This window comes from Tetrao urogallus (assembly GCF_951394365.1).
Source record: "Tetrao urogallus genome assembly, chromosome: 8".
Taxonomy (NCBI): domain Eukaryota; kingdom Metazoa; phylum Chordata; class Aves; order Galliformes; family Phasianidae; genus Tetrao; species Tetrao urogallus.
In genome coordinates, this window is record NC_136821.1 from 34,619,943 (window position 1) to 34,641,621 (window position 21,679).

Genomic DNA, 21,679 nt, shown 5'->3' on the forward strand with positions numbered 1-21,679 from the left:
AAATAATAGAAGTGGCCTTTAGCCTCCTAAGTGATTAAAGCTTGACAGAGTTTGCATTAATTTATTCAAAATTTGCAAGCTGAAGCCAAACTTTAAAGCCAGCTAGTTTCCTAAAACCTCTGCTAACAAATTACTTGGATAATCACCAGGAGCTCGAGTCCACCCCCTTTTTCTGCTTCTTTCTCACCAAAAAAACATCTGGTGCACGTTACTTGTTGGTCTGTATTGATGGCAAGATTTATTCTAGTAGACAACCTGAAGAACAACATCATCGATAATTAAAAGGCTGAATGCTGAGGAACAGTTGTCAATATAGAATAAAATCAATACACTACCAGATGTTTCCTAATGCTAAGAGAGCTGGCACTATTGGAACTGGCTCTTTTGAAAGCTTTAATTTTACTGAACAACATCATTCCACGAGGGATGATTTGGGATTTTACTTTTTAACAAAGAGAGAAGTGGAGTGTGGCATGGCATTTAATATCTGGCTGAGATTTAAAACGCACACTCCTTATGAAGTATGACATTTTATACCTGAAACCACAGGAACATTTCCCACATTTAAGTGGTAGAGGAAAATTCTTCAAATTAGAATTGAACTTTATACCTTCTAATTCTGCTCCAGTCCTCCTCCTCCACGCACCGTGCTCGGGCCTGATGAACATGCTGGTGCTATATCAAAGTCTAATAGACTTGACTACTGACAAAACCCCTTCACTTAGCCTTGAAGTAAGCAGCAAACCTCCTGTAGATGGTGGTTAATGCTAGCTGGCAAACAGCTCAGAGGCTCATCACACAACTAAATGAACTGGCCAGCACAGCCTTAGTGGCAGTGTCATTCCTCCTAGATTTCAGAGCACGCGTTGCTGCGAGCTAGAAGTTGGTCCTGAAGCAGTAACACAGGTGTAGCCTCCATGGTGCAGGGGAATGATGTCCAGAGCCCCTTTACACACACAGTCAGAGCCAAAAGGGAAACCAAACCTCTACCTGCACAGAAGCCTAGACCAATGGTTCCCCAGGCTTGACCCTAGGAGATCCTACTTCCCATTTTGCAGGCTCACAGCTGCACCATGCAGCTGAATGATAGGCAGGTCCACATTTGGGGACAATCCCCACCAGACACACAGCCCTGCTGCGTGTGCACTCACAGCCACCACCTCTTGCAAAAGGGGTCCTGTGTCGAGTCCTCTGGGATGGGGAAGGTATCGGTGTTTATTGCAGGACTCCAGGGGAAGGTGGCTGAGGCATTCAGCAACATGCATCCTCCCAGCACTCCTTCACAGCCCCAGCCTCACCCAGGCCCCTTCCACCACCCTTCACGTTGTTGAGAAATGCCCTTTTGACCATATCCCACCGTGCTGCACGCTCCCTGGGGCAACAGCGTGCACAAAAGCACTCCTCCCTCAGCACTGCACCTCGAGGCACAATCCAGAGCTCTGGAAACGCTTTGAAATAGGAGTTGCAAAGGCATAACATTTTTTCTATTATGTTCCTCGCTTCACGTTAAGCCCCTACTCAATAAGAGACAGGTGTACTAAGCTCTTTGCCAGGGACCTGAATTTAGAGGAACAAGGCCCTCAGTTTTTAAGTTACCCTCCCGTAAGCTCACTAGTCGCCTATTAAGCTTGTAATAAAAGGGTTTTTTTTTTTAAAAGAAAAAATGATGGCACCTAGTTTCCAAGGCAGCAGAATTTTTAAACCTGCATTTGCAAGAGCCTAAGGAATTACTGATGCCAAAAGGAATGCGCCATAGAAAAACCATCACCTATTCCTGCTGGGTAGATTAAATAACACGGCATTATTTTTTAATGCGGCGTGATGGGGACAAGCGAGTCTCTATCAACGCTGCGTGAAAGCACACAATGCGTGGAATAACAGCTACAAATCCCTTTAATCTCTGGTAGGAACCAGAGGTATCAGCCAGCTGCCTGGAGGAATTGCTGGAGAAGCGTGATCCCAAACTGGAAAGACTGAGACACTTCACAGCATCGACAGATTGTCAACGGTTGGCTGGACTTCAGTGGCGGCTCGCTACGTGCCTAGATCTTTCCTGCAGAAATGGATCAGAGAGGAGGACCTGCCCTGCCACAGAAGGCTCTCAGCTCACACGACATGAAGGAAGCTCGGAAAGAGGCATAAAACATGAAAGCAGGCTGCGGCAGCTCCAGGTGAAGAGACAAGATGGGAGATGAAGGCAGGAAAAGGAGAAGAAAGCTTGGAGAAGGGGATGGGGAGCAGCTGAGACAGCCCCGGGTGGAGATGCAGCCACAGCAGAAGATACACCTCAGGGCAACCATTTGAGGAAAGCACTGTCAGAACAGCCCAGGCAAACCTGCGCCGTTTCACTTCAAATCTTCACATGAAAGCTCAAAGATTCAACAGGAAATCTACAGCAAAACAGAATATCTCACACTCTTCAGTCCCTCTCATCATAGATGTGCATTTTCTTACCCTAAATCAATTATTTACTCTCAGCTGAACGCTACTCTCATTCCAGCTAAAAAGCTGAAAGCTTCACACCTTTTAATCTCATGCACATGCAACGGGTTGCACGGCTATTAATTTAAGAAGCTACCTTTGAGCAACACATTGCAGAGTGGAAGAACTCAAGCAATTTCCTATTAGCAGTCTAGTTCTTGAACTTACTTATTGAATCATGAGCGCTTTTCACTTTCTCTTGGAGACGTGGGAACCAAGCAAATGAATGGAAGGTATTTTAAGGCCGATGGGAAAAGGTATATTGCTTAGGGGTTATGGCTAAATCACTCCTTAAAACCACATGCACTTGTGGAAACAGTACTGCAGGGACTCTGCGGGTAAAACCCTTGGCTGAAAAAAATAGTTCAGCAAAAAAGTGCCGTCCAAATGCCCGTGTTAATGGCAATGAAAACATAAGGTTCCCATGCAGACCAGTTACCTTGATGAAGGCGTTCACGGAGAGCGGAACTCTCTCAAAGTCTTTGCTGTGGAGGACTTCCAACCTGCAAGTGGGTAAGAATCACAGACAGTGAAAGGAAGCCGACAGATTTCTGATGGAAATCACACCAGCTTTCACATGAATGCTGCTAATTACAAACTGATTTTACAGAACCCCTGGCAAAAAAAAAAAAAAAAAAAAAAGACAAAAAGAAAGAAACAGGAACCAAAACGCCAAACACATGAGATAGGCACAGCCATCATGCTGCCTGAAAACCAATACATCTTAGAGGCTTTTCATTATGATCTCGGTTCTTCAAGGTTTACATTTTCAAGCTTTTCTCCAAAACCAGAGGAGCTAGGAGCTTTGTTTCAAAAAACCCTATAGCCAAGATTGTCACCTACTTATAGGAGCAAGGGCTTCAAGAGGAAAGAACAAAAAAAAAAGCAACAACAAAAGAAGGAACACAGACATGCAGAGATTTATGGCCAAAAATGTGCTCGCTGCCAAACGCTCGTTGTCCCAAGCTTCTTTCTTTTTTCATTCCCTACCCGCTCTGCGGAGGAGTGCATTTTTCCCCCGGAATGATGTGCTGTAATCCTCCCTTCCTAGCTTTTATTTTTCCCCCTTTTAAAGGAGGCAGCCTTTAATGTTCTGTAATGGATGCTCCTCGTTCCGTATACATGCAATAAATTAAAACAGAATTAATTTTTTTTCCAAAGGCTCCAGCTTCACCACCGTGCGAGCAGCTTGAGCCATTGTTTGCAAGGAAATGAAACATATGTGCAGCCCTCACCACCAGCTTCTTACACCAGGGCTCCCAAATGATGGCTGCGATGGTACAGCATTGCAATGTGCCACTGAATCGTGGAGTTGCTGAGACTGGAAGGGCCCTTAAAGGTTATCTGTGATCAGCAGGGACACCTACAGCTCCATTAGGTGCCATCAGAGCCATGTCCACCCGCTGGGAGAGCACCAGTAGGTGTGCGCTGCGTGACTGGGAGGAAAAGCAAACACACCAAACTTCCTCACAGCCCTCTGCCTGCAGACGTGCAAAGGTGAAACTGAAGGGGATATGAATGCAGCTGCTGAGCTTTTTGTTTTGGGGGAAAAGAGAGCAAATGAGGAGAGAAGGAAAACAGCAGAAAGCAAAAAAGAGAAGCGAGAAGAAAGGAAAGGGACGAGAGAGAGTTTGAGAACGGCCCCGTCTCCAGGGCGCCCCACGCCTCGGCCAGGCCGCGTCCCGCCCCGTCTCCATGGCAACGGCGCGGCGGAGCAGCGCAGCACCGCATCCGCAGCCCTGAGCCCTGGGAGCGGCCGGCATGTCGCAGGCGTGAGTAGCACGGGGACGTGGAAAGCATGGGGAGCTTTGGTACACGGGGCAGAGACGCTTAAAGGGATGTCGAGCGTTATTTGTCAGGCGGTGGAAGCAGGAACGGCTGCCACATCAAGGCACAGACTCCATGCAACAAAGAGGCAGGCACAGCAGTGAGCCACAGCCGAGCCTGCAGTACGGATATTTCAATGCTGTGCAGCCACATCCTGTGTCCTGGATAGAAATGCTACACAGCACACGGCTTTTTCTTGAGTTCCAGGCTGCTTTTCAGACATCTGGAAAAAACAGCTGCTGCAGCACAGAGAGGAATTGCACACGCCTGGTGCAGCCAGTCGGACGTGCTGGATTTACTAAGCATGTGCACAGGGCAGTTGTCCTGCATGCACTGCATCTCTAAGCGGACACGTTGGCAACGCCTGCAGCACAGCATTACACCGCACACAGCTTTCACAGCATTTCCAGCCCCTTCTTGAGGAGCGCTGCCATCCTCAAGGCACTGTGAGTTTATTGCTTTTAATGGAAGCGTGGTCTGCAGCTCATGGGAGCTTGATATCAAGTTATAGGCGGGACACCCAAAGCACTCAGCTGCATTCTCTTAGGGCCTACGTGCTCCATCAGCCAGCTAAAAGAAAAGTTGGCACGTGCAGAAAGGCTTGACATTTTCTAAGTACAGTTGTAGCACTCACGAGAAAGCACGCCCACTACGTTTGTTGTAAGGTTGATTAAGAAGCAATATATCCCGCTTCCTAAAGTACTCAAAGCCCCAGCATTTGCATACAGATGTACATTTTGTTCCAGATACTGAACAGGAGATTTGCATTGATGTTATTGCGTTTATGTTTTCCTGCTGGGTTTCCTCCTCTTTCATGAATTTGCTTACCATTTAGTTGACCGATAGAATCTTGACCTTAACTTGCCCTACCAGCCCCAGTCTAGACATGTTCAAAGCTGAGCCCTGGCACTGCTCCCTTTTGTACCAGACTTTAATCGGCTGTAAGACATTTGCCACTGCCACCGAGGAGCTTTAAGCAATCAAAAAGCTCTAAAAATTTAATCTCACGTCACAAATAGAACTTACATAATAAAGCCAATGGTTAAATATTAACATAAGACATTTTAGAGTCGCCACTTTTGCTTCTGACGAGCAACCAAAGGAAAGCTACATGTATTATATTACACCCCCAAAGCCTGGTTAAAGACAATTAAGGTTGCAAAACCAAGAACTGAAAAGGTAAGAGAAAGAACAACTTTTCATCCCCTTTTCCTCTCTGCTTTAGGTGGCTGTACTATGATGCTGCTTCTCATTCTGTGATCACATCCTATTTTCTTCCCGCTGGGCCCAAGGTTCATTCAGTGATTGGGCTGTTGTTGAACATTTCTTTTTTTTCCCCTTCATTCACCCTGTGGCCCCCAGGCCATATTCTTCAAATTCCATTCAAACACCACAATTATTAACTTCCTCTGGGCATTCCTATCATATTCTCTCCCAAACACCCACAGATTCATCTTCACCCCCTTTTTCCACCCCTGGTGAGCATCAGTGTGTCATCCCCCTTATATTAAAGCAGCAGAAAAAGAGACGGAATCAAAACGACCATAACTATTCTCAAAGCTGCAACTCCTTCCCATGCCTCCCTTCATCTGTAATGAGCAGGCAGGGAAAGATCTCATGCGTTGCTCAGACATTTCCTCCTTTGGGAAAAAGTATTGTCAGTGGAAATATCCCAGCAGCACTTGTGCTAGAAAACAGTTGAAAGAAGAGGCCACAATTTCCAAGAAACCAAGGAGACAGCATTAACTTTAAATGAGCACAGAGCCTAGCAGAGGTAGAGCAGCACCCAGACAGAGCATCTGTGTTTTATGCATGTAACCACAGGCAGCTAGATGGACCTTTCCTTTGCTAAGGAACGGAAAGAAAGAAAAAAGGATCATGAATAGAGAAATAAACTTCATTGCCACACCAATAAGCTGTGGTGTATAACTGCCTTGAGCTTTAGGTCTGTGCTTTAGTTCCCCAAATACTTGATTCTGTATGACATCCTGGCTAGCAGAAGCAAGCTGAGGGGAAGATGTCTAGTAGCATTATCCCTACCAACAGCAAAGAATTTTGGCACAATTATTGGGCTGTTGTTGTATTAGGAACAAGGCTTGACCAAGTTCTATTCCATGAGTCAGCAGTGCTCCAGACCACAGGCTAAATGCTTTTAAAGCAGGAATTGATTCGAACAATGTTCACACCTATTTCTTTTCATTCTTACAAGCCATGATGATCTCTGCTTCTGTCCTATAATATATGGAGCCCAGCAGTCACCTGAGCAGTTTGTCTTGGTGGAACAGGCACTCTGCTGACTGCAACAGACCAGCAGTCAGCTCAAGTCTGGTGATTTTTAGGTAGAAGCAAAGCAGCTGCATTTGTGCGAGCCTCTCTTCCTCTCGGGGCCTCACTTTCCCCTCCAACCTTTGTCTCCTGATTCTTTATTTTCACAAACACTGCAGGGCAGGGTTTCCCTGCCTCCTGTTTGCCCAGGGCTTAGCACAATGGCTGGTCTGTCAAGCCTCAAGCATCTACAGGAGACTTGAGGGCTGGCCCCTGCACACGCTTCCTTGTTGCTTGGCCCACATCTCAGTCGCCTGCAGCCCTGCACGGACACCTTGACGCTGCATACCTACATTCAGTTGAGTTGGAAGGGACCTTTAAAGGCCATCTGGTCCAACTCCCCTGCAGAGAACAAGACACCTACAGCTCTATTAGGTGCTCAGAGCGCCGTCCAGCCTCACCTTGGGTATCTCCAGAGCATCCACTTCCTCTCTGGGCAACCTTGTTCCCATGCCTCACCACCCTTATTTTAAAAAACTTCATTATATTCAACCTAAATCCCCCTCTTTTAGTTTGAAACCGTTTCCCTTTCTTTTTCCAGCAGGGCTGTGCTCCATCCTTACATCCCCCAGCTTGCACTGTAGCAGGGGCTGCCACAATCCAGGTGCAAACCTTTTCATTTGGGTTTGCTGAACCTCACGAGGTTCACCTGTGCCCACTGCTCAGCCTGTCTAGCTCCCTCTGGATGGCATACCATCCCTCTGATGTGTTATACATGTTATGGGGGGCTGTATCAAACACCTTACTAAAATCTACACAGATGACATCAGCAGCTCTTCCCTTTTCCACTGATGCAGTTAAACATCCTGCTGCTTTGATCCATTCTGTGGTGAGCACATGTCAGTGCCCAGAGGACCCTGCTCCAGCACACAGATTCCTGGGCCATATTCAGTTCAGAAGTTCTGCTGGTCCTTCCTCCATTCCCTTTTGTACAGGACAGTCTCGCTTTCAGGAGAGCTGACAGTCAAGTTGTTTTCAACAGCAGTATAGATGCTTCAAATGCATCTTCTAAAATAGCTAAGACAACCCTCAGTATAATCAAACAAGGGAGCTTCTACGTTAGGTGAAGAGAGACACCAGTTTGGAGTTGTTTCCCTTCCATCTCTTTACATTTGGCCATCTATCAAAAAAATACAGCAGGGCCCATGCAGTGCTATATTGTGCATGTCCATGCTTGGATCTAGAGCTATTTCTGCTCTCAGAGGACAGCCCAGAAAAGCCAGGCATCAAGGAAGCCTGGGCGCAGCCCATACACGAGTCCATAAGCCAACAGCTTGGAGCACAAACTGTACTGTGTCCTTTGGCATTGTCCAAAGCATTCCCTTTGGCTGCTAAATAAGAACAGGACAACTTGAGGGCGGGGGGGGGAGCCTCACAAAAGAAACCCCACTGATGCCAGATTCCAGTCCTGGCTCAAGAGTGGGCTGAGGACAGTCTGCATGCTCAGCACAAATCCTTCCAGGAGGCTGTGCTTCAAGTCTCAAAACCAGTTGTAGGCAAGCAGGCAGGCTAATCTCAGCTGTACTAAGCACCAGCAGATTTCTCTTATTTATAAGAGATGGGTCAAACAAACATGTGAAGTTATGCATTGCCTTAATATTCCAGAGCCCTATCATTTGGCAATATTTAAAACATTTCTTAACTTAAACAAGAAAGTCTTATTTCTAAGCTTCATTTAATATGCAGATCAGACTTCATTTGGAGCACTAGAAGCGGGGCTTGTGCTAGAAGTCATGCTACAGCAAGGGAGTGTTCTTATCTACTTGTGTTACACCCTGTTTCTACTTTGTGGGAGCAAAGAGAAGGGATGCTGGCTGGGAGGAAAGGCCTGACCTTCACTCCATGCTGTAAGCTGCCAGATAAGTGCTCTGGGGGCTCTGGAGTTAAGTCACTTAATGTGCTTTTTCCTCATCCCATTACAACGTTCCTTATTTCCCCCACAGCACTCTTATTTTGTAGTCGCTATGACAATTTGCAGCATTACTTTGCTATACACAGACTGTATGCAGAGATCAAGAGACAGACTTCTTCTCTGGGTTTTAATAAACTCAGGCCTTGAGTAGGAAAACCACGTTCAGTCCTGCTGACTACCTGTACTAGTGGGCTAGTTAGATGCTCTAATCCATCTCTGGTGCAGTATCATCCCAGTGCACACATATAGCTCACAACCTAGCAAACCTACAAGGTGAACCAGTAACACTAAATAAAAAGCCAGTGCACCCAAGGCTGTGTTGTATCCCCCCCTCAGCATGTGGAAGCAATTTGAGGGAGTTTACAACTTAATGCAGAAGGAGACTGAGCAAAGAGGGAAAGATTCAAACAGGGGTTTCAGGATCACGTGCTGTCTGATAAAGAGACAAGAAGAGTCAGGCCTGTCCTTTGCTTTAAATGCATCATCTTGTGGATGTGAGTTGCACACACGCACTCCCTTCAGTCGCTCCTCCAGAATTAAGCTGCTCCTCAAGAGCCAAGTCCTCCAAAAAAAAAAAAAAAAGCTATTAACACCACCTACATCTGATCCTTCAAACTAGCCCAGAAAGGCTTCTTTTCAGTCACTAGCAAAACCTGAAGTAATTATTTTAATCCTGCTTGAAGAGGAGAAACAATCGGCTGTATGTGTGCCCTCTGGTTTCTAATCAGGGTGATCCAAAGAGACACTCAAGGCGCATTTCTGCTGGCAGCAGCCAGCTATGGAGCATGTGCTGTTCCCAGACACCTAGCTAACCACACAGGGGCTCCAGGGCCAGACCCTCCAGGGGTATATAACTCACCCTGACAGCACTGCCCACTTACCACAGCTGAAGATCTAGCAGTTCTGCATCTATCCTTCTATGCTTCGTTTCAGTCTGGCTCTTCTTTCGCCCACGTTTTCTCAGAACATCCGCACTGATGAAAGCTGCAAACGTAACACCCATAGTTTTACCATTAGGCTGGTAGCAACGTGCTTGCGGCCATCTTCATGCTTATCTGATAAGCAAATGCTTTATGGAAACAATTACGTCCTATTTGTATTGCCTTACATTACCATACTCTGAAGGGCTAAGGCTCTCTTCCCCCCACCTCCATCAAGAAGTCATTCAAAACAGAAAAAGAAACTGGATATTAGCTGGCTCAGCAGGGGGAACCACTCAACATTCTTTGCTTAAGAGGAGGGACAAAAAGAGGTTATTGTAACTTGGAGCGGATAATTGCAGAATCGGTTGTTTCGGTACAAACCTGTTGTCTCCATGCAATAGGCTGCATTAGAAAGGCTCTGTCCTGAAGATACCTGCTGACCGTAAGTTATCCGCATAGCAGCACAGACAGCCTACAGAGCCAAGCTTCCTCAAAGGCTTATAACCTTTCCACTACCAAGTTGTCTGCGGGTAGGCAAAAGCTAAGCGAGTACAATACCACGTTGTTTCCTTCTGTGGTAACGAATCTCATCAGCAGACACCCTCCTGGCCTCAGAGACAGAGCACAAAACTGCCATTGACCAACCAGCCAAGCCACGAGGTCAAACCTAACGGTGCACTTGTTTGTGGCCAGCTTGACCACTCTGCTGGCTTTATTTTGTTTATCTCCCACACCTGGCTTAATTGCTGCAATTGAGTGATTCACTTGCTGCTAAGGGATGTAAATGAAGCAGGAAAAAAGGAAGGGGAAAGAACTGGGTGGGCTGCAGAGGCAGTAGGAAAAGCAGGACCAGCTGCATCCTGCATAAATGCAGGTCAGCTGAAAAGTATAGTACGCACTTGAAAAAGTTAATGGAGCAAATTCAATAGCAGAGGTGGGATTGTTGATGTTTTTGCTCGCTGCTCCGGTGAGTCCTGGCAGCTCTGTCAGCATCCTGGCCATGCAGCACGCCCGTGTTATGAGCACATGAGCCTGTGGGCTAGAGCGTTGTCCTGCCACCCCTCGGTCTCTCTTGCAATGGAAGTGGGTCATTCTGTACTTTCAGAGTACAGGGAATGATAAGATCAGCTGATAGAGCTCCTTCTCAGGCGTTTTTTATCACACAAGCAATGTTAACAGCTGCCCAGCTTTCTTGTCAGAATGAATACACAAGTGCTGCTCGGAACAGCAAGAGACCTGCCCTGAAAGCTCACTTAATGAAGGCAGAGTGTTTTATTGTCTTCATGCTACTCTGAGAGGTTGTCAGAGCTGCAAGCAATGGCCAGGTTGAGTGCGTGGATGGGTCTAGATTTTACCACAGAGCTCAGCAGCCTTCTTTCTAGGTGTAAGAAACAAGTCAGCTTTCTCTGTTAGAAGAGAGTTTGTGAAGCAGAACAGGACCAGCTGAAAGGATCTTTCATTACCGTGGGTGTTACCACCATCAAATGACAAACCTGCTGTTTGGGCTTGTGTCTGAACACAAGTAATTGCTTTGGTTTGTTTCTTTATTCAGCATCAATCTGCTTTTAGAATGAAAAGCCACTGATGGCCAATTCATCAGAGCTCAGCCCATTCCCACCAAAAGTGCAGAAGTCTTTGGATAAATGGCACTGCCATTTCAGCAAACAAATCTGGTGTTAGGTGACATCTTCCATGTCGCATAGCCCTTCAGCCTCTGGACCACATGCTCAGCAGCTGGTTAGAGTGCAATGAAAAGAATAATCCTTCACTTCTGAAATAGCACACGCAGATATACTCTGTCATTGGCACCAGCACAGCCCTTTCCCTTTGGAAATATTATAGTTTGCACTACCAGGCGTGTGGAGTCCTGACATCCCTGTGTGCTAGCTGTTATGTCTCATTAAGATGGTCTCTTTTCTGTCAGCACCTACAATAAGATATGGACAAACGCCCAGAAAGACCTTGACACCCAACTCCAGACAGAGAGAGAACATTTCCTCCAGCCGGAGAAGGACCGTGTGAAAGCATTCAGGATGCTGTCTGCTTCCTACATCGAGTACCTACAGATCTTCCATCACCTGGAGGAGGCCCACAGCCACCTCATTCACCAGCAAAAACGGGCAGCGATTCGGCAAGTGCTGGATGGAGTGATTGGCCGGATCCTGGAAGTGAAGAAAGAGATGGTGGAGCTGGAGAACTCGGAGTTTCATTACACTGATAATATCATTGAAGATCTAAAGCTTCTCCCGGTAGGTCTGCCTCGATTATAAGGCAAAATCTTGAGGTTGTGCTGTAAAAGCAGCGTGAGAAACGAGCTGTTAACAGCTAGTTACTTCTCTCGCAGACAGCTCCACCTATTGTCACGTTTAGGTACCACTGATAACAGCTCTTAAATAATTGAAGCTTCAAGTACAGCTGCTTTCTGGATTTCAGCTATAACTCGAGATAAATTGCCTCCTATGTAGCATTAATCTGAGATACGCAGCCATAGTACTGGCTGAAATTGCATGCGTAGTTCACGCTGCAAACTTAGGCTAGCAATTGCCAAGAATTTCAACCATCCCTTCACTTTTAAGCACAGCAGAGCATTATTTTGAGCTATGAGAAGGCATGCTGGAGAGTATAAACACACCTGTGGGGGAACTGATCCTTCAAGTGGTATTCTGAAATCATTAAGCGTTGCTCTTTTCATGACTTATCAGTAAATCCACCTGCAGGGGAGAGTTGGCAAGCCTGAAAAGCAATGCTTGACATCTAGTAAAAGCCAAGCACGAATTCAAATCCCTGTGCCACACCTTTGTTTTAGGAAGGCATGAAGTGCCTAGCTACTACAAAAATAAAAGTAAAAACAAAATAAAAAGAGCTGAAGAAGTTTTGTACCGTGTTTCCTCTCCTTTTTGCTATATTGCTAAGGAGAGGCAGGGCCAAGTTTCATCTTCCTCTGATTTTTGTACAATTGCCTTCCAGCACTCAGTGACTCCATTTACTAGGGTAATTATAAAGGTATTTGGATACACACATCCCATACGGAGCTGGGTGTTGCCTAAAAGGCTGCAAATTTGACGTGAGGATAAACATCTTAAATCTGATCTTTCAGTGTTGGGCCTCAAAAAGAGATTATGAAGAGAAGCTGTCCGTGTGCTCCCCACTCCTGCCTGTCTCGGTATTATGGCTTGGATTTCATCTTTGCATTCAGTAAAAGTCACAGCCCAGAATTTCTGGTGATTAAAGCCCAGGTTAGGCAGCTGAGCAGCTCCTCATCCCTGCACTCATCATATACAAGGTCATCCAGACAAACCACTTGCTCTGGGCAGCCTGGTCTGGTGGTTGGTGACCCTGCAACACAGCAGGGGGTTGAAACTAGACGATCTTGGAGGTTCTTTTCAAGCCAGGCCATTCTATGATTCAATACAATACAAAGAACAGGTTATGCCACTGCAGCATCTTCACTTCTGGGGCATTTCTGTCTGCCTGTCCAAAGTCTTATTCCAAATCTCAAGAGTGACATTCTGTAGGAGAAGAGTTGGTAGAAATGTGAATTGTTTACATCCTATCAATGATGGAAATGAATAAAGACAACCTCTTCTAATCAGGCCTGATTGCGAGTAGTAACTGAGATATCCCAGTCATTGGCAGTGTAAAAATACCTGAAGGCAAACTGAATTATATGCTTTGGTTCCTTGTAAAGGTTCCAAAAAATGCAGGAGAACTGATCTATTTTTCATGCTGATTAGAAAAAGTAGTGGGATGATCACACAGCCAGAGGTATTCCATTCCACAGAAATCATGTTTAAATTACTGGCAGCCCTGCCAAATGTTTTAACAGTTTCATAATATAATTGAGCCATTATCGAAAGAAAGATTTCTGGTCTGCTCTGGTTCAGAAACTGGGCTGATTTATTTGTTGTTGTTGAATTAGGCCTTAAGTAATTGCAAAGTAACAGCTCGGCAGCTGTAACAGAGGTCAGGTTCCCTAACACTCCAAAAAAATTCAATAATCTCACTGCCATTTCATTGCTTCGTAAAGGTGTGCAGCTAATAAGTCATATGATTTTCACGCAGTTTTAAAAAGCACCTCACAACTATTTTTTTCCTATAGGAAGACACAGAAATACCTATCCCAAAGTATTTTATTAAGGAGAATCTGGAAGGCTTGCAGCAGAGAGAGAAAACTCTGGATGAGATTTTGTTGAATGCCGGATTGGCAACACAGGTAAGCATGCCATGTACCTACACAATAGCATGCTTAATTTTGTAGCTTATAGCCATGCATGCCTGAGCGTGAGCCACTGAAGTAAGAAGTAAGTATTTTTATGGTAGTTAAGTCCATTTGCAGATGAGGCTCAAACAGAAAGTAGCATTGAGTTTTTCTGCCTAACAATACCCAGTCACATCTCGAGCCTAAGACTGCAGAAATGAATTGACTCCGTGTGTGCGAGTGTCAGAGAAAGGGCAGCGCTTGGCTCAAGCTTAGAAGCTGCTTTATTTACCCAGCTAACTCTCCTCCCATAATCAGTCCTACTGAAATCAAGGTGGGCTTCAGTTTTACTGAGCCAGGGTTTCTGGCTGGAATGGGCAAAAATCAGAGTTCAGGTCAGCACAGCAGCATTCAGTTGTTTCTAACCTCCAAACAATGACTGCAGTCTCTTCCGTACAGCCATCGAGCTGCAGCTGCTAGGAGGAGTAGAAAATTGGGTTTTGGCAGAGCAGAAGTCATTATGGAGAAGTACATGAGTGCTCTGGTGAAGACTGTTCTGGATTTGATATACTTCTGACCTCTTGGAAATGGCCCGCTGCCCACAAGCAGCCCTCTCACCTACTGAAATAAACAACTGGGCTGCTGTGTCTGCAGAGTGAGGTTTGTAGATGCTGCAGCCATAAGAGACGGTCCTGATCAGACCCACAGCCACCGAATCCTCTGCAGTAATTGTGCTGCTGGGGGAAGTCTGCTTCCCTGCTGGGTATGTGGTAGCATTGATCCCACAAAGCGACCGAGGGAAGGTTCCCAGGCGCAGAAAGAAGCAGCGTGCAGAGGCAGAGCACAGATTACTTTGATGGGCAGCTGCAGCCCCGCTGGCCTCCACAGTAAATTTATGGGTAAATTCTGTAATGGTCTGATGTTGGTCTGTGGAAATCCTCTGTTACTTCTTGGAGTCTTTTTGTTTCCCACAGTTCTGTTCTCATTCCTTTTCAGCATGGCAGCCATGAACAGGTGAGCCTTTCCAGCGTGCTGCCAGCTCACCTGCGAGCACCAAGCTCTGGCAGGGTCCAGGTCCCCTTTGCCAGGATGTCACAACAAGATTCAATAAACATCAAGAAAACAATCTCATATGAACCCACTGTGAATCCCATGCCTTGTGCTTTACTCCCACCACTGCTGCGATTGCTGGAGGGTTGTTAGCACCTCTGTATGCATCACAGCAAGCTGTGTACGCTCAGAAAATCCTGACTGCTGTGCAGCAGAGCACTGTGCTGCTGAGTGTCCATGGCAGCACTGTTACAAACAGCTGAGAGTACACACAAAACTCTGGAGTTTTATCAGAGGACGTGGGCTTATTAAAGGAATCTGCTGCACAGACCATTTGTTCTCCTGTGTATTTCCATTGTAGAAAGCCCTGCTGAAAATGTTGTATAGCGAGCTCCACACAATATATATAGAAGCACTGAATGTGAACTGTCTCCAATAGGGGGATTAATGTCAGGAAAGGACAGTAATTCAGCCTTTCCATGGGGAACACGAGGCATTGATGAGTTCTCAGAAGTAGGAAGGAGGAATTCTCTCCAGCTGCCCTGTTCTGACATGCTTTTTTCCCTAAGTCAGACCTTCTGACCAGGTCTGGCTAGCTCAAATCAGCCTGTTGTTTCACTCAGCAAAAGAGCTGAGGATCCAGCAGCCCATCCAAGAACCCATCCCTACAGAAACCAGAGGAAAAATAAAATAATAAAAAAAAAGACATTGCACAGCCCAAGGAGTTTTTCTTTTAGTGGGAGAAAGCTCTATGATGCCTTTTTTCCCAAATGCGTAACGCTTAGCAGGTAGCATAAACCATTTGTGTTTCCCACTATAGGATCAGGAGTTCCTTGCTGCTCAGAGGTGTGCCCCAGAGTTTTAGCATCTCTTTTCTCTCCATCTTCCACCCATTCATTCTGCTATGTCCAGTCTCGTCACCTACCTACCTGGGATGCCACAGAAACGACAGCAATGTGTCAGGCTCACTTTCTCCTTAAAAATTGTCTCTGGAGATAGCAAATTTCAAAAATACCACATGATGGCCCTGCAAGAAGAGTCTCTGCTGTTTGTAGCAGAGATGTTTTGTCTTAGAAGGTTTCCACTAAAGGTTAATTCACTGTCTCATCTGCTAACTGAGGTAGGCAGTTAACAAAACCGCTCTGCTTTGTCCTTTCCTCTTTGGCTGCGCTGCTGAAGAAACCTGTCAAGGCCATGACATTTGAAGAAGCCATTAAAATGATCCAGGTGGCAGAGCGGGCTCGCCAAGGCCGGCGTCGAGCATTATTCATGAAGCAAATCTACCTTGAAGAGAAGAGAAAAAGACATACCAAACTTCGGGAACAGGCTGGTCCAAATCCAGATGACGCCGCCACCTGCATTCAAAAGGTGAGAGCTTTGATGTAACGAGAGTTCTGCTGAGAGCAAGGGACAATATGTTTTATTCAGAAGAACAGCGGTAGAGAGAGCAACACAGCTCATGGGGTGGGAAACACTCTGAATGGATTGCTCTCAGGGTGTTTAGCAAGGTGAAATACATCATTTAAGCCGCTTAAAAAAATGAGCCATAACCCTAGAGGTGAGATCAATGGAAACAGCCCTGCTCCGGCGGTGCAGGATGACTCTATAACCTACATGTTGTTTTTCTGCTCTGATTTTTATGACCTCAATTGCTCTTTCTGGCATCACCTTGAAATGCAGTGCCTTTTCCTGTGGTCTCTGGGGAAAGAGTTCATTTCATATCTTGAGAAAAATGAGAATGCTAAATTCCAGAAAAATTCCTTATGCATGAGTAATTTGGAATAATTCAGCCTGATGAGAACAGGAATTCACTCTGAATCCTTAAACGCTTTCTGAACCCTGATGTTGTTGTGCTAGAAGATAGGTCTGCCAGTGCAAGAGGATAACAAACTTAAGAATTTCTTTTTTAAAGAACATAGCAGCTGCTAACCTGTTAAAGAGTAATAGTTTCAATTGTATATTGTGCCTTTCCTTCCTCTATTTGTTTTTTCCTCTGTCTGCCACAGCAAAGGAAGCTGTAACAAGGCCCATTTATCTCATTAGAGTTTTGTTTACAATTCAGGTTTGGCGAGGATATATCCAGCGCAAGAAAACAGAGAAAATGAGAGAAGAGGAAATGATATTTCTGGGGATGGTAAGTGGTGCTGTCTAGAGAACATAAAGTACCGTAGCCTGTTCGTTCTTCAGACTTTCCTAATTTAACACAAGACAAGAAATTAATTTCTAAGAGTCCTTCTTAAAAGGAGTCTCTAAGGAATGCAGAACTAAACAGAAATGATAGATGGCACAGAAGTACCTCAATTTGTCTTAAGCTCTTGTGCTTTGTGTACACAGTGCACATGGCAGAAGGGGACAGTTTAGAGTTTGCCCCAGGAATGTGATGCAGGCGTGACAGAGAAAGGGAATTCTATTATCAGTTTTTAATTCAGGGGGCCAAGACAATCGAAGAATTAAAAGAGCAGTGTCTTCTCACAACCTTTTGCAACCTAGTGTGTGCGTATGGCAAAAGAAGGGAAAGGGACATTAGAATTACCACACTGCAATGTCAGTGTAGAAACAGAGAACCTAAATATTGCAAAGTATCGGGAAGTCTGCGGTCAGGTAGATTGCATAGGGTGAGAGTGAAATGAAAATGACCCTTCTGACAAGGCAGACGGAGAGAGGAATCTCCCCCAACCCAGAACGCACATCTCCTCCCACCATCACCCTTCCTTCAAGTCCTCGTGAAGCTGCTTCTGAGCACCTGCCTCGCAGAGGATCCATCCTTGCTTTTCATTTGGTTTATTTATTATAGTTCTTAAATGATCATTTGAAAAACAATGATTTAATTTTCAATGAAAATATGCTTTCCCAGAGAGTTTGAAAGGTTTCCTTAGCCAGCAATGGGATTACACTTCGGTAGGTTATGGCTCTTATGAAAGCTAGTTGTACCTGCAGCAGACATCTGCCAAACACATGTCATCAGTTAAGAATGACCATGAAATCTTATCCGTAGGAAGTAGCATGTGCATTTATCTGAGTTTCACCAAGTTAAATACAGATACACTGTTATGGATTATTGCCTTTCGTATCTGCTAGTCATTAACAGTAAGCGTGGCCAGCTTAGGTAACCAGAGCTTGTCTGCTGATTCTGACTCTCTTTAAGACAAAGATTTAAAGTGGCATAGACTAAATGAGGAATGTTTGGAATGTACTGAAAATATATGTTAGACAATATACCTTCTGCAAAACAAGGGATCATTTCCTATCAAATCCCATAACAGTTTCTCACAAGTCTTCACAGCCAAGCACTCCTCTCGCAGTGGCCAATGGAAGGAGTAACAGATAACTAGGGCATAAATAGCCACCTACTGCATTTTATGAGAAGGAAGATCTATTTGATCACAGGGATGAAGGGAATTCAAACCAAACACATGGATTGAATTCATTTCCTGACCTCCAGTTAGGAGCGAGAGAATTGATGTTTTCAGTTCTGCACTCAGACTCATTACTCTTTATCAAGTACATAATCAAAATAAGCGGGAGAGGGGGGAAGAACACCTCTAAATAAAAATAATCTGTTCATATTGCTGGTATTTTTATATTTCCCCGTTGTGTTCCACTTTTACTTTTCATGCCACATTCCCATCCATGCTCTCCAAAGGAAATGAACGGCAAGGAAGCATGGGTTCCCACTGATAGATAGGCAGCGAGCTCCAAAGGTCAAGTCTCTTTGATGTATGATCATGTCAGCCCTCTAAAAAATGACCACAGATCTTCATGTGTAAATATGTTGAATTTGCTTTTCTAATGCTGCACGACACAGATAAATTAGAAGCTCTAGCCATCCATTACTCCAAGTCCATCCCAAAGGAGACCTGACTTTTACTGCGATAAATGTAATTTCTCTTGTAATTATAGTTATTTTTAAAATGTGGGTGTTGCTTTCATGTAAAGAGTGCTTGACAAAAACAGCTAGACCATTTGATGTTCTGAATAACGATTTGTGGAAAAATTCAGTCACGTTCATCTCAAAAGTCTGCAAATACATGCAACAAGGAGAGTTCAACCTTTTGCTTAACTCGGTATTATTTTCCTTACTGTCTCCTCACTTCAGAAAAATTTACGTTTGTTTTCTGGAATTTGATTCTATTTCTTTTGCCCGATGACAGAGTAGAAGTCTGTCTTCCAGAGATTTTTCTTGGCTCACAACTAAGGCCTCATTATTATTATTATTTATTAAAGCTTAATTGCAGAAACAGCATGATTCCCTCAGCACATGTTTTTCTAAATCTCCGATAAATCACAATTTGCAATACCAGTCTAATTTGGAAAGAGAAGCAAGCCTCACTAGGAGCACATATATCTTGATAACTGTATCCTGACCTATTTCCTGATCTTCCTGACATTGCTGCCATACTGCTGTTTACCCCCAGCACCACCACCATAACCAATGCTGCAAAACATGTCCTTAAGCCACACTGCTGAAGGATGCTGCAAGACACACCATCTTGAAAACAATCATATTGTCTTGAAAACATTCATATGCTCTACAAACCAACCTGTATTTTCTTGCTCTATTTTACCATTGCAGGCCAATTCAGTGTGCCATTATTGTGGTTTTTAAACTAGCAGACTTCTACTTGTCCGTTTTTGGCTTGTAAATCCCCTGTGCCCATGTTTTCATGGAAGGAGCACAAGCAATCAACCTCACTGGAGCCAAGTGCTCCGCATGCTTAGGCAGTTCATAGGACTGAGCCCTGGATGCTTTGGATGTGCACCCACACAAGCTCCTTGTCATCTCAGACACACACCTACTGATATACACAGCTCTCACACTGTTCCATTGCATCATTTCAGCCCTTACCAAGGAGTTAGTGGCACAACATTTGCTTATCTGTGCTTTCTCACAAAACATTTCCACTGCTTTTCCTCCTTCTGTATCCTTCATATATGAGCGGACAAATGTGGTCTTAAATAACTGTTTTCTCCTGCTTACCTCTTTTAAGCATACCCTAATTTAGGCATGTTTTCTTGGCTAATGCTTTTATTTATATCTGAGAAAAGAGCCTGCCAAACATTGCTTGTTCTTCGAATTCCTGATAAATATAATTCATTTCACCCAGTTAGAAACAACTCAGTGTTTCCTGGAATAGCCTTCAGTGTAAACATTCAAGCCTATGGCTAAATAAATATTATATGGGACTGGACAAACTGCAAGCTCCATAAATACATAACATTTGAAATATTTCTTCAGTTCCTGGAAGTAGGCAAACACGGTAGCATTACACACCAGGCCTGTTTTTATCAGGCTTAAGATTACAATGATTTCTGTTATACTTGCAGCCTAGAGGATGCTTAGATGTCAGCAAAAGCCACTGTTATTTAGCCAGGCACGCAGATACATCTAAAGGGTGATAACTAGTCTATCTAACGGTGCAAGCAAGCAAGAATCCCACTGAAAAATTTGGCTTTCATTGACTGGAGTCACACTGCCTTTCAGAGTCCAAAACCTACTTGCCAGTTTTAGTAGAGGTTTGACAGCATGCCCATGTATATGATCTAAATAAACATAACTGCAATTACATAAACCTATGCGGCCATGAATATAGATGGCATTTTCCACCTCCAATTCTCTTTGAGCTTATGGAAACTTGTCACATGTCAATATTTATTTATAGATTGCATAAATCTACGAAGCAGCCTTTTTCAATATTTTTCTAACAAGGCCTCTTACTACAAAATGCTCTGTTTGAATGCATATGACAATTACTTTAATTGGGAAAGCCATTGAAGTGAATCGTATAGTAGGGAAGCTTTAATGAATGCAATACATTTTGTTTAGTTGTTCCTCTTTTGCGCCTAATTTAGGAATTCAGCCATATAATTGATGTGGCTATCACCATTCGTGTAGCATGGAACCTATACGAACACAATCTCCATCAGACAAGAGAACTCTTTGAAACACATCCTTCCTGCAGCCAGGCAAAACAAGAAAACAAGAAAGGAAGAGCACAGCTAACTCATCTATTAAACTTCCACAGAGATTTTTGGATCACAGCTTAAAATTCAGCAGGATAAATTAGCAAAGAGCAAGACCCCAGCTGCTTAGGTAGAATATTCCTTTCATCTGCTAGTGAGGAGTTCTTGTCTGTGTAGTTCAAATGTAAAAAAAATCTCGCTTTCGCTGCTCATGAATATAAATGACCATTAAAAATACTTGCTTTGCTTGGAAAATAAAGCCCTCTGGAGAAACAAACTCTGCTACGTTTGAAGCAACAAAATGCTACTCAATCACTACATCTGTTGAAGGATTACAGTCTTGGACAATGCTGTCTGTAGCAAAACAATGAGTGAAAAAGTCCCTTAAAACCACGCAGTGCATCTTTCAGCTGTGCCGTTTCAGATCTAAGAAAAGAAACCATTCTAAATTAAGTACCCAGTAATAAAAGCTGCAGTAAATCCACCTTTCAGGCATCGTATGAGTGTTAGCCTTGAAACGTGAAATGGAATGAAATGTATTTATTTCACTGGAACGAAGACTATCTTCCCTTGTAAGTGCAGCTGTAATGGAACAATTGAAGAGCAGTTAGTTCCACAGTATGGGGCCTCCTAGATGTGGAACTCTAGCCTTAAGCATGTTCAGCCAGCCTGCACACCTCTAAGTGTTTTATAATGAACAATAAAGCAGTCTGTGTTGGGAAAAGTTGTTGAGCTGACTAAGCAGAAAGGCAGACATTTCAAGCTAGGAAAGAATGATCTCCGCAATTGGGCTCCTAAGTGTGAAGGAGAGTATGCACAGAGGCTTTCATCACGTAGGCTTACCTGGAACTGCTCCTTCCCTCTGCTGGTGGGTCCTTTCACTTTGGTCCTTTCACTCTTCTCTGTAGAGGAGAAGGAATAAAGAGCAGAAGATCAAACAGCTCTCTCATCAGTGTACTTGTGACTGATGAGTTGGAAATAAAATTCTCTTTTAGACAAACG

The 21,679-nt window shown here is 44.4% G+C and overlaps 1 protein-coding gene across 1 annotated transcript in view; it reads left to right on the forward strand.

Moving 5' to 3' along the window:
* Positions 1–21,679, forward strand: part of DRC11 (dynein regulatory complex subunit 11) — a gene marked incomplete at both ends in the record, with an annotated part of 122,217 nt that overhangs the window by 33,060 nt on the left and 67,478 nt on the right. The window contains 4 exons of the mRNA XM_079538896.1: positions 11,393–11,717; positions 13,568–13,681; positions 15,896–16,084; positions 16,779–16,850. Coding sequence (XP_079395022.1) covers positions 11,393–11,717; positions 13,568–13,681; positions 15,896–16,084; positions 16,779–16,850 — 700 coding nt within the window. The remainder of the gene's footprint in view (positions 1–11,392; positions 11,718–13,567; positions 13,682–15,895; positions 16,085–16,778; positions 16,851–21,679) is intronic.